Source organism: Amblyraja radiata, chromosome 7 (assembly GCF_010909765.2).
Source record: "Amblyraja radiata isolate CabotCenter1 chromosome 7, sAmbRad1.1.pri, whole genome shotgun sequence".
Classification (NCBI taxonomy): domain Eukaryota; kingdom Metazoa; phylum Chordata; class Chondrichthyes; order Rajiformes; family Rajidae; genus Amblyraja; species Amblyraja radiata.
Window position 1 is genome coordinate 35,604,868 of NC_045962.1, and position 13,109 is coordinate 35,617,976.

Consider the following 13,109-nt stretch of genomic DNA (forward strand, 5'->3'; position numbering starts at 1 on the left):
AGTTCTCAGGTTTTTAATTCCTAGCCCATGAGAGCATAGAACATAGAACGGTACAGCACAGGAACAGGCCCTTCAGCCCGCAAAGTCCATGCCAAACACGATGCCAATTAAACTAATCTCCTCTGCCTGCATGTGATCCATATCCCTCCATTCCCTGCATATCCAAAAGCATCATAAGCACCACTACCGTATCTGCCTCCACCACCACTGTCTTGCCCCGCACATCTCCTTTAAACTTTCCTCCTCTTACCATAAGGCTATGCAGGGAAGAAGACAGGAGAATGGGGTTGAGAGGGGAAAAATAGTTAAGCCATGATCAAATGACAAAGTAGACTCGATGGGCCAAATGAACTAATTCTGCTCCGATGTCTTCTGACATATGCTCTCTTGCCTTGGATATTTATACCATGGGGAAAAGGATCTGACTGTCTACCCTAACTATGCCTCTCATAATTTGATATACTTCTATTGGATCTTCCCTCAACCAACAAAGTTCACACTGAATCAACCAGAAGCCAGATATTTGAATGTTTCCAAATTGTTCTATTTCTTATTTTGTCTTTAGTTTTTGGTTCTGTAAGATAATTAGGTAACTTTTCGGTAACCAATACTGCCATTTAAAAGGAAGGCTTTTTTGGGAATGTCCCAATATTTCCCAGAACTTCCCCAGACATTAAGGCTTCCCCAGAACCTTTCTCAATGGATACGAGGTATTGCCTTGGAAAACAAGAACAAGTAAAACAAGGAGATGGGGCATCTTGTTCCTGTGCTGTATGACTCACTGACTCTAAAACACATTTACAATATGGCACATTGGATAGGTTTATGTTTAGGTTTATTATTATTATGTGTATTGAGGTACAATGAAAAGCTCTGTTTCACTGTTATCAGGCAACTGAACTGTCCTCTCACCAGCAAGAGAGCAGTCCTGGCCTCCCTTCTACCTCACTTGAGACCTTTGAACTATCTTTAATCGGACTTTGTCTTGCACTAAATATTGTACCCTTTATCCTGTAGCTGTATACTGTGGATATCTTGATTGTAATAATGTGTAATCTTTTCTTCAATTGGATAGCACGCAATGATCATATTGAATGCAGGCTCGAAGGGCCGAATGGCCTACTCCTGCACCTATTTTCTATGTTTCTATGTTTCTAAATAAAAGCTTTGCTCTGTACCTTGGTACACGTGACAAAACTAAACTAAACTAAAGTAAACTAAACTAAAACTAAACTAAACTAAACTAAACTAAACTAAACTAAACTAAAATATACTAAAATGAACTAAACAAATACATTCAACAAAGTTTACTGATTCTTGTTAACTTACCAAGGATTGCTACGACAATGTTATCCTTCAGGATTTCTATCGACCCCCGAGAGATGAAGTAAAGTGCAGTAAGTATGTCACCACTGTGGACCAAAGTGTCTCCAGGTGGAGCGTGTGTGGTTTTAAACTTCATGGCCAGGGCTCGGAGACATCCTTTACTGGCTCCTTTGAACGCCTTGCAGTTCTGCAGTAATGCTTGATTGAGGTGAAGGCAGATATCTGCCTGGAGACATTCAGGAAACCCCTTAAGGACCTAGTGGAGAAATTAAGCTTTAATAATAATGAATAGGCTTTGCAATCGTTAATTCTAGTCAGCGGAATTTATCCCCATTTACGATTATAGAGTTTGCATTTTAAGATGCTGCATCTATCAGTCAAAACCATCTCAAAGGTTCAATGGCTGTAATATCACATGTACAGGCGTACAGTGAAATTCTTTTTTTTTGCAGGCAGTTCAGTGAAGTATTGCCATACCCAAGCACACAATAGAACAAAGAACATAGAAATAGTCCACTGAGACCACATGCAAGGGGCACCAGTTTTGGGCGCCATTTTCAAAGACCAGTCCTGATGCACGCGCTCAGTCTCCCGATCCAGGCGAGCCCCAGGCTGTCTGTACCTTGCGTCATATATTTATTAAAAATATCAATTAATTTACAAGGTAAGTACTAATTTTCAAAATTCTAGATATCAGTATTGAGATCAGTTTCTGTTCAGATTATGGACTTTATACCATCTGTTAGACAAACAGATATCTTTCTGATCCTTTGCTCTGCATCTTTTAACATTACCAACATGCTGTAACTCCAAACTAAACATGTAAATAATTATTTCTTTCTATCCTAGTTAAACCATCTCAAATATAATTCTCAGCCTGTTCAAATATTAATAGAAAGCTGATATCTTTATTATGAATTCATTTTTAGAGATATGTTAAAAAGAACTGTGTGTGTATAAAATTCCTGATAGATATGTTGACTAACAGTTGACGACAGATGGCACAATGGGCTAAGTGTTCGGCTGGCAACCGGAAGGTAGCCGGTTCGAATCCCGCTTGGAGTGCATACTGTCATTGTGTCCTTGGGCAAGACACTTCACCCACCTTTGCCTGTGTGTGAATGTGTGTGAATGTGTGTGAGTGATTGGTGGTGGTCGGAGGGGCCGTAGGCGCAGATTGGCAGCCACGCTTCCGTCAGTCTGCCCCAGGGCAGCTGTGGCTACAGAAGTAGCTTACCACCACCGAGTGTGACTGAGGAGTGAATGAATAATGCGATATAAAGCGCCTTGAGTATTAGAAAGGCGCTATATAAATCCCATCCATTATTAAATCCCATCCATTATAACAGTAATAGAGTAAAATCTATTCTAATTTACGTTTTATCAATATCTCGACACAATGTGTTCATTAATTTTGAAACTTTAATTTGTATTATTATTGAATATTATAGGTATATTTTAAAGAAATTTAACCCGTTTGAATTTACCAAAGGATCTCCTATTTTGCAATTGAATAATTCAGCCAAAGCGATTTAAAAACTAAACCTCTATTCAGCCACCAGATGGCAAAATGTGCATCCTTTATCTCTGAATAGATTTTTATATCTAATAGAACAAATTCACCAGGAGTAATAGGTATGTCTAATGATCAATAGGATTGTATCATGCCAGCAATGTTTATATATTATTTTTGGTGATTGGTTTGGGAAAATATGTTTTCAAAAGTTGATTTGGATTGGTTGGGTCTTATTTTATTGTCAAACAATTGCTCACATAGAGGATAGGGTTAGGAGGGAGAGATAGAGCAGCCATGATTGAATGGCGGAGTAGACTTGATGGGTGAATGGCCTAATTCTACTCCTATTCCTAATGACATTATGTCCTTATAGATCACCGAACAGTTTATAAAGTACTATGTTTACATACAGAATCTGCTGCAAGTAAGAAATTTGTTGTTCCGTTTCTGGACATATGACAATAAAACACTCTTGACTCCTGACTCCAGCACAAGATTAGGCCCATTGTCCTGCAATGTTTGTGCCAAGATATACTAATCTCCTCTGCCAGCACGTGATCCATGTCCCTCTATTTCCTGCATACCCACCCATGTGCCTATCTAAAAGCCTCTTAAACAACACTATCATATCTGCTTCCACCACCACCCCTGGCAGTGTGTTCCAGGCACCCACCATCCTCTGTGTAATAACACTTGCCCCACACATCTCCTTAAAACCCCTCTTCACTTTAAAGCTATACCCACTAGTATTTGACACTAGTATTCCACCCTTGGAAATAGGACCTGATCTATCATTGGCAAGAAAGAGAAGCAAAGACAGGCATAGTGGTAGAACAGGTTCTGACTATCTACCGTATCTATGCCTCAAAATGTTATATTCTTCGATCAGGTCTCGCCGCAATCTTCGATGTTCCAGAGAAAACAAGCCAAGTCTGTCAACTTCTCCCTGTGACTAATACTCTCTAATCCAGGCATCATTCTGGTAAAAAATATTCTGCAAATTCTAAAAATATTTTTATTATTCCATTCTGTGCATTAGAGATGATCTTAACAGGTGGAAATAAAATGTGTGCAGTAAGATAAATCCTAATTGGCCACTAACTCACAGCAACCTTGGACGGCACAGTAGCGCAGCGGTAGAGTTGCTGCCTTACAGCATCAGAGACACGGGTTCGATCCTGACTATGGGTGCTCTCTGTATGGAGTTTGTACGTGCTCTCTGTGACCGCGTGGGTTTTTTCCGGGTGCTCCGGTTTCCTCCCACACTACAAAGATGTACAGGTTTGTAGGTTAATTGGCTTGGTCAAACTGTAAATTGTCCCTGGTGTTTAGGATATTGCTAGTGGACAGAGTGATTGCTGGTTAGTGTGGATGCGCTGTGGAATTCTTTGCCTCGGAGGGCAGTGGAGGCAGGTTCTCCGGATGTTTTCAAGAAAGAGCTAGATAGTGCTCTTAAAAATAGCGGAGTCAGGGGATATGGGGAGAAGGCAGGAACGGGGTACTGATTGGGGATGATCAGCCATGATCACATTGAATGGCGGTGCTGGCTCGAAGGGTCGAATAGCCTACTCCTGCACCTATTATCTATTGTCTATTGTTGGGCCAAAGGGCCTGTTTCTGCGCTGTATCTCGAAACTAAACTAAATCTTCTGTGCATTTTCCTGTCAGAGTTATAAATAGTGTGATGCCATGTTTCCATGTGAACTACTGCACCCTCAACCCAATCTCTTTTCAAATCTTGTCTACGTCATTCTTGAAAGATTCTTGGCTTATGATGGTTTTTAAGCACTGTGTGGAGCATGGATCTACTTTTTCCTTTCGTTTGGTTTTGTGGCAATTTTCAATTACCTTTCAATTTGCAAATATCGCACTTCTATTGACTGAAACCGGTGGGAGTGATAATGAAAGAGATCGATCACACTTGATACCAGAGGCAGCTGCAGCCTGAAGCATTATAATGACATGTTTCCCCTGCTTAAGTAAGATTGTTACTGCTCAGGAGAATCATTCTTCACTGCTGAATTTATGGTGTTTTAGAGGAGCTTCTGTTTCGAGACACACAGCTGTCTCCATGCTGCCTCTTTATACGCTAAACATTTACCAGTCCTTAGGAGATCCAAGGAAATGCAGACACTTGAATCTTGAACAAAATTCCATGTGCTAGAAGAACTAAGTGAGTCAGGCAGCATCAGTGGAGGGCATGGACAGATTGTGTGCATCGGTGGTTCAGTGGTAGAATTCTCACCTGCCACGCGGGAGGCCCGGGTTCGATTCCCGGCCGATGCAACAATGTTTTTCTTGCCATAGAGGGAGTACAGAGAAGGTTCACCAGACTGATTCCTGGGATGTCAGGACTTTCATATGAAGAAAGACTGGATAGACTCGGCTTGTACTCGCTAGAATTTAGAAGATTGAGGGGGGATCTTATAGAAGCTTACAACATTCTTAAGGGGTTGGACAGGTTAGATGCAGGAAGATTGTTCCCGATGTTGGGGAAATCCAGAACAAGGGGTCAAGGTTTAAGGATAAAGGTGAAATCTTTTAGGACTGAGATGAGAAACACATTTTTTACACAGGTGAATCTCTGGAATTCTCTGCCACAGAATGTAGTTGAGGCCAGTTCATTGGCTATATTTAAGAGGGAGTTAGATGTGGCCCTTGTGGCTAAAGGGATCAAGGGGTATGGAGAGAAGGCAGGTACAGGATACTGAGTTGGATGATCAGCCATGATCATATTGAATGGTGGTGCAGGCTCGAAGGGCTGAATGGCCTACTCCTGCACCTATTTTCTATGTTTCTATGACGTTTCGGGTTGGGACCCTTTGTCAGACTCAGTCGATCACAGTTGCTGAGGTTAGAGTTGTGCAGTGTTCAAGAGCTTGATGATTGTTGCAAAGAAACTGTTCTTGAACCAGGAGGTCACTGGTTTTCAGCTCCTACATCTTCTTCCCGATGGTAACAGTGAGATGAGAGCGTGGCCAGGGTGGTGTGGATCTCTGATGATGCTGGCTGCATTTTTGAGGCAGCGACTCCTGGAGATCCATTCAATGGTGCGGAGGTCAGTACCCCGTGATGGAAGGTCACTATGTGAGTCTATCCTGAGGTGGTCTGTTATGGATCTAGAGATGCAAGAAACTGCAGATGCTGGAATCCTGAACAAAACTACAAAGTGCTGGAGCTTCTCAAGGGCTTGGGCAGCATCTGTGGTGGGAATGGGCAGACGACGTTTCAGGTCGGGAGCCTTCTTCAGATTCTAACGTCAGTCGATAGTCTGTCCCCTATGATGAAGGTCACAGAAAGGACCCGGCCAGGATTGCCGCCTGTCCATTCTCTCCACAGATGCTGCCTGAAGCCTTGAGTTCCTCCAGCATTTGTAGTTTAGCAACACTGTTTGAAGTGTAAAATACCTAAATTATACACTTCATGGGTAACTAGCCAACCCTTTCATTTTGGGTAGAAATACAAGAGACTGCAGATGATGGAATCATGAGCAAAAAACACAAATATTGGAGGAACTCTACGGGCCAGGCAGCGTCTGTGGAGGGAATGTTTAGTTTAGTTTAGTTTGGTTTAGCTTACAGATACAGCATTGAAACAGGGTCTTTGGCCCACTGAGTCCACGCTGATCAGCGATTCCTGTACACTAGTTCTATCATTCTATCCTACACACTAGAGACAATTTGCAGAAGCCAATTAACTTGCATATCTTTGGATTATTGGAGGAAACCGGAACACCAGGAGAAAACCCATGCGGTCTCAGGGAAAATGAACAAATAGTTGGTTCAATAAGTTAATAATTCATATGATCAGAATTAATCCATTCGGCCCACCGAGTCTACTCCACCATTCAATCATGGCTGATCTAGGTTTCCCTCTGAACACCATTTTCCTGCCCTGTCCCCATAACCTTTGACAACTGTAGCTGAAAAGAAATTAATGATGCAGAAATTCTGGTGTTAGCTGGGCTGGCATAGTGGAAAGAACCCACCCCCCTTTCTCCACTCATTTCCCCCACCCCCTTCCCTCTGCCCTAGCTGGATACACACCCATTTCCCCTTATCCCCTTCCGCCCATCCCCTTCCACAGATATTCCTTTCTCTGGCTTCTAGTTTATGGCTCTTTTATCTTTACGTCCATATCTCACAACTTTTGATTTGCATCTCTGGCCTTTACCCACCCATCTGCCAACCTGAAGAAGGTTCTTGACCTGACCCATCACCTCTTCCTTTTCTCCAGAGATGCTGTCTGACCCGCTGAGTTACTCCAGCTTTTTAAGTCTACCTTCAGTTTAAACCAACATCTGCAGTTCCTTCCTCCACCTACCACTTGCCAGGCTTTGTCCCGCCTCCACCTCTCTTCTATCTTTGCTCTCCCCCACAATCAGTCTGAAGAAGGATTCCTATCTGAACCATTGTCTATCCCAGTTCTCCAGAGATGCTGCCTGACCTGCTGAGTTACTGTGCGTCTGTTTGGTGGATAGGAGGAGTAATCTCATTTCAAAGAGGAAATGCACCACTTGTGATTATGGTAAAAGGAAAGAGCCTTCAGTGTCTACCATATCTATGATTCTCATAATTTTATACACTTCTATCAGGTCTCCCCCTCAACCTCCACCATTCCTGAGAAGACAATCCAAGTCTGTCCAACCTCTCCCTGTAGCTAATATCCTCAGTTCCAGGCATCATTCTGGTAAACCACCTCTGCACCATTTCCAAAGCCTCCACATCCTTGCTGTAGTGGGGTAAACAGAAATGCACACGATACTCCAAATGAGCTCGTGAGTATTTCTGGTGAACATTTCCAACTTTTCCATCTTTGCAGCTCAATAGTTCCAGTCACATTTCCCTGAGCTTGAATCCCTTATTTCTCTATATGCTGGAAGCCATAGAGTCATGGAGTTACACAACATGGAAACAGACCCTTCGGCCCAATTTGTCCATGCCGACCAAAGTGCCTAATCAAAACTAGTCCACCTGCCTGGGTATGGCACCATATCCCTCTAAACCTTAATGTTTAATAAAGAAGTGCAAATGCTGGAAAATTCGAAGGTAGACAATCGGAAGAAGGTTTCCCATCCGAACCATTGCCTGCATCCCTTCTCTCCATAGATGCTGCCTCACTCGCTGTTTCTCCAGCATTTTTTTGTCTACCTTCCCTCTAAACCTTTCATATCTCAAGTTTGGGAGGTCCAGCTAGAATAACTGAACTGGTTTATGCAAAGCTACAGTCTACAGCTATTCTATGCCTGTGGTAGTGAGAATGAAATGTCACCTATCTCTCTCAAGAACGGTCCCATCTTGAAACATCATCTATCTGTCTGAAGAAGGATCCTGTCTCAAACCATCACCTATCTGTCTGAAGAAGGGTCCCAACCCTTATCCGTGTTCTCCAGAGATGCTGTCTGACCCATTGAGTTGCTCCAGCACTTTGTGCCTTTTTCTTTGGCCCAGAGAGTGTTGGATTTTTGAATGACGTTGAAGCTCATCCAATAACTCGCCAGCAGAGAATTTTCGGATGATTGTTGAAGAAAATTATTTAAAAAGAATTGCTTCCAACTAAAAATTCATAGCGTGCTTATTTAATCCACATAAATTTCATATAACAATGAAGAAAATTGAAAAGACCATTAGCTCTTGGTAAATTTCTGCCTCCTAGGATCACAAGACTGGTCAATTGTTATTAGAGTGAGTTTGTGAGAAATGCCTCAATATCTTCCCAGGTGTAAAATCTCTTTTTTATTTGGAGATGAAAGGAACCGCAGATGCAGGAATCTTGAGCAAAATATAAAGTGCTGGAGGAACTCAACAGGTCAGGCAGCATCTGTGGTGGGAATGGACAGACACCATTTTGGGTCAGGACCCATTCTTCCTGAAATATCATCTGTTCAGATACTTCCTGAGCCGCTGAGTTCCTCCAGCACTTTGGGTCTTGTTCTTTCATGTTTGTCCTTTGTGACGTGGGTGGAAGTGTTAGTGACAGTCATAGCGTAATCTCTTACTTTATCTAAGTGTGATCATTGTTTTTTTTCTGGTTTTAGTATTTAGAGATACAGCATGGAAACAGGCCCTTCGGCCCACTGAGTCTGTGTTGACCATTACTATTTCGATGTTATCCCACTGCCTCATTCTACATTCTAGGGACAATTTACAGAGGCCAATTAAGCTGCAAACCTGCACGTCATTGGAATACGGGAGGAAACCAGAGCACGTGGAGAAAGCCCACCCAGTCACAGGGAGAACGTGCAAACTCCACACACAGACAGCATCTGAGGTCAGGGTTGATCCCGGGTCTCTGGAGCTGTGATGCAGCAACTCTACCCGCTGTGCTACTGTGCTGCCCTCCTTATGAAACGTGGAGGATGCGTTCAGCATGATAACAATAGATGCATGCTTATAGCTATCAGATTAATTATACATCACTGTTATGCTTCATCTCAAAAACTAAGATCTACATTCACAAAACCTGGATGTAAAAGGGGAAGGCACATAAATAACACATACCAGATAAACAAGTTTGAATACACATATTAAATTGATCTAAAACAGGTTTCCATCTACAAAAGAACAAGGCAAACGTATAAAGCTTCTTAGTGCAGGACTCCTCTTAGTTTGAGAACAAAAAAAAAGACAAGATAAGTCAGCAAGTGACACCAAGTTAAAGCCTAATACAATAAACAACAATAGCACATGCGGAATTTACTTTTAGCCACCAAAATCACATCATTATATTAATCTATTCTGCTACAATCACATATATCTAGTTGCACTATGCTTCTGGAGACACAGAACTGCAGATGCTGGAATCCTGAGTAAAACACAAAGTGCTGGAGGAACTCATGCAGTCAGGCAGCATCTGTGGAGGGAATGGACAGACGTTGTTTCGGCTCAGGACCCTTCTTCAGACCCTTAGTATGAAGTTCCTCCAGCACTTTGTATTTTGCATCATAATTTTTCCTGGATCGCAGAGCAATAACCAATAATTTACAGTAGATACTGTTACTGTTCCTCATCGTAATTGTCAAATGAACCAAACAGTAAGATCATAAACATGCACAGTTAAATGTGGAATTTAGGAAAAGGCACTGTGCTGGAGTTACTCAACAGGTCAGGCAGCATCTTTGGAGAACATGGATAGTTGATGTTTCGGGTCGGGATCCTTCTTCAGACTGATGGAATGGCGAGGGAGCAGGAAGAGAGAGGTGGGGGCAGGACAAAGTCTGGCAAGTGATAGGTGGATTGAGGTGGAGGGGGTTTGAATGGCAGATGGGTGAACAAAGGCTAGAGGTGGAAAGACATAAAATAGTGACATAAGGATAGAAGAGGACTGAAATTAGGGTAGAGGAAGGAACGTAACTGGACGTGGACATGGCGGGCATGGACAGGGGGGATTGTGAGAGAAATGGAGGAAAGGTGAGGAGGACTTATGGTTGAACAAAAACCAATGGCTACTCCAGTCAGTCTGGAGAAGTGTCCCATTCTGAAACATTGCCTATGCATGTTCTCCAGAGTTGTTGCCTGACCCGTTGAGTTACTCCAACACTTTGTGTCCTTTTTTTGTAAACCAGCATCTGCAGTTCCTTGTGGAAGAAGGTAACGTCCCCATGAGGAGATGCTCTCCGATTTGCTCTAGTCGTTTGTTAAACATTGTTATACTGTGACGTGCTGAGGGATTCAGCAATGAAAGTGATAAAGAAGTTATCCAAAAGCACCAGAAAATGTTTAGCTGGTGTATTTAGATGTAGGTGATTATTTTGTGACAGGATTTCTTTTTATTACTGTTCAGTCCACACTGCTACTGAACATTTAGTTTTACAAGCAGGGATCTCATTTAGAATTTTTTGATGGTTAGAAATTATAAAAAAGTTAAAAACTACACTTTAATTTGAATCTGTTTTTTTCATCACTTTTAATCTCATCATTGTGTATTTTTGTCTTCAATATATGTTTGTGTTGAAAAGGGCTCTCAGTTACACTTTTATTGTGTGGAGCTATATTACTTTGATCAGTAATCAGGCAACTGTACCAACAAATTGAGAGCAGTCCTGAGCTACTATCTACCGGATTGGAGAGCCTCAGACTATCTTTAATCAGACTTTGCTGGACTTTATCTTACACTAAACATTATTCACATTCTGTACACTATAGATGGCTTGATTGTAATCATGTATAGTCTTTCCGCTGAATGGTTAGCATGCACCAAAAGCTTTTCATTATACCTCGGTACAAGTAACAATAAACTAAATTTAAACTCAGATATTTCTTCCATGCACAAATAGTATCAATCAACTGTAGTGTAACCTGGTGAAAAAAATACCCTAATAATTACAAAAAGCCTCTTAACAGTTGGCAAAAGCTCTGCGGGCATCTGTAACTGTTAGCTTAACAAGAGGTAATGTTGACACAAGGAACTAACTGCAGGTGCTGGAATCTTGAGCAAAACACAAAGTGCTGGAGGAACAGCGGCAGCATCTATGGTGGGAATGGACAATGTTTTGGGTCGGGACCCTTCTTCAGACAGATGGAGTTGGGGGGGGGGGGGGAGAGAAAGCTGGAAAAGAGAGGTGGGGGCTGGACAAAGCCTGGCAAGTGATACAGGTGAAGAGAGTTTGATTGGCAGATGGGTGGAGTAAAAGCCCTGTCCCACGGTACGAGTTCATTCCAAGAGCTCTCCCGAGTTAAAAAAAAATCAAACTTGTGGTAAGCACGGAGAATGAACGTAGCGGCTACGTCGGAACTCGGGGACGTCTCTTAGCAGCTCGTAACACTAACGGCAGGTACTCGGGAAGACTCGCTAACAGCAGGTGAGCACGGGAAGACTCGTGGAGATTTTTAAACATGGTGAAAAATGTCCACGAGAGCCCCGAGTACCGACGAGTGACCATTACCGTAAATCTCCGAGTTCGAATCAGGGAAACTCGGGAGAGCTCTTGGAATGAACTCGTATGGACAGGAGACAAAATGGTTTCAAATAAGAGGAGGGAAATGTAAAGCCAGAGGGAGCAAAGGGGTGGAAGTAATGCAATTCATTTGGATTTGACCACGAAGCCCAGGCCAATTTACCTGGTAGATCAATAGAGTCATACAGCATAGAAAAAGGCCCTTCGGCTCATATTGTCCATGTTGACCATGGTGCCCCATCTAAGCTAGTCCCATTTGCCTGTGTTTAGACCATATCCCTCTAAACCTGGCCTATTTATATACCTGTTCAAATGCAGAATGTTACATCTTACATCTCCATGAGTTTCTGGGATTAATTGGTTAATATTACTTTAAGAAAAGTAAGCATGACTACTGATTATGGTTTAGAAGATAGCATTCTTATGTCAATATATAGTTAAGTGTAACATTGGTGTTATTTGAATAGCACTGTAAATCTAATGAAATGCTCAATCATACTTTTATCCAGAAATAGAATAAAATAGTATAACATTCCTTTTGACATTTATAAAATGTAGTTTGTTTCCATCATTGTAACATCTAATCATTTATATCATTGATTTCTCCAGAGACACAAGGAACTGCAGAAGCTGGTGTCTCAACGAAAAGGAGAAACTGAGCAAGTGAGGCAGCATCTGTGGAGGGATTGGACAAGCGATGTCATGGGTCAGGACCCTTCTTTGATCTTCAGACCTGAAACATCGTTCAGTCCATTCCCTCCACAGATGCTGCCTGACCTGCTTTCCTCCAGCACTGTGATTCTGGCAGAGGCTGTTTTTTCCTCCAAGGCACCCAGCTCGTCCATGTTTAGATTATTTTAATAAACACTGTGAGATTTGATGAGAAAGATGTTTGTGAATGTCATGCAGCAACAGTTTGCACGGACAGCATGCAGATCAGACAGGGGTGCAGTGGTCCAGAGGCTGGAACGGTGCAGTAACGTCAGCATGCATGCTAACGGCTTGAGCTTAAAGCACGGAAAGTAAATCACAACAGTGAAACAAACCAACCTGTTCACAGTCATAACGTTAAAATGAACACACTTAAAACGAGATCCGCATACCACAAGCCAAATGCACATGGAGATAATAGACCTGGAGTAATGTCGACTGTGGGATGAAAACTTTCAATCAATTTTTGTGAGATATGAAAAAGTGTACTTTGTTGATGATGTTCTCTATCTTACACTTCACTCCCACAGTTGACTTTTACCCCAAACTCGATTAACTGCAGACTCATGCAGAAAACTCATAACTTAAAAACAAAAACACCAAACAAATTCAGTAAGATGCAATATTAACAATGGTGTTTTCCACATCTGCATACAATAT

At 42.1% G+C, this 13,109-nt stretch overlaps 1 protein-coding gene and 1 non-coding gene across 3 annotated transcripts in view; one reads left to right on the plus strand and one right to left on the minus strand.

Moving 5' to 3' along the window:
• Positions 1-13,109, minus strand: part of kcnh7 (potassium voltage-gated channel subfamily H member 7) — a 350,824-nt gene that overhangs the window by 30,652 nt on the left and 307,063 nt on the right. For both annotated transcript variants that reach the window (XM_033024163.1, XM_033024164.1), the window contains exon 10: positions 1,330-1,582. In XM_033024163.1, the coding sequence (XP_032880054.1) occupies positions 1,330-1,582 (253 nt within the window). The remainder of the gene's footprint in view (positions 1-1,329; positions 1,583-13,109) is intronic.
• Positions 5,058-5,128, plus strand: trnag-gcc. The gene has a single exon. It is a non-coding gene; the product is annotated as a tRNA-Gly (tRNA).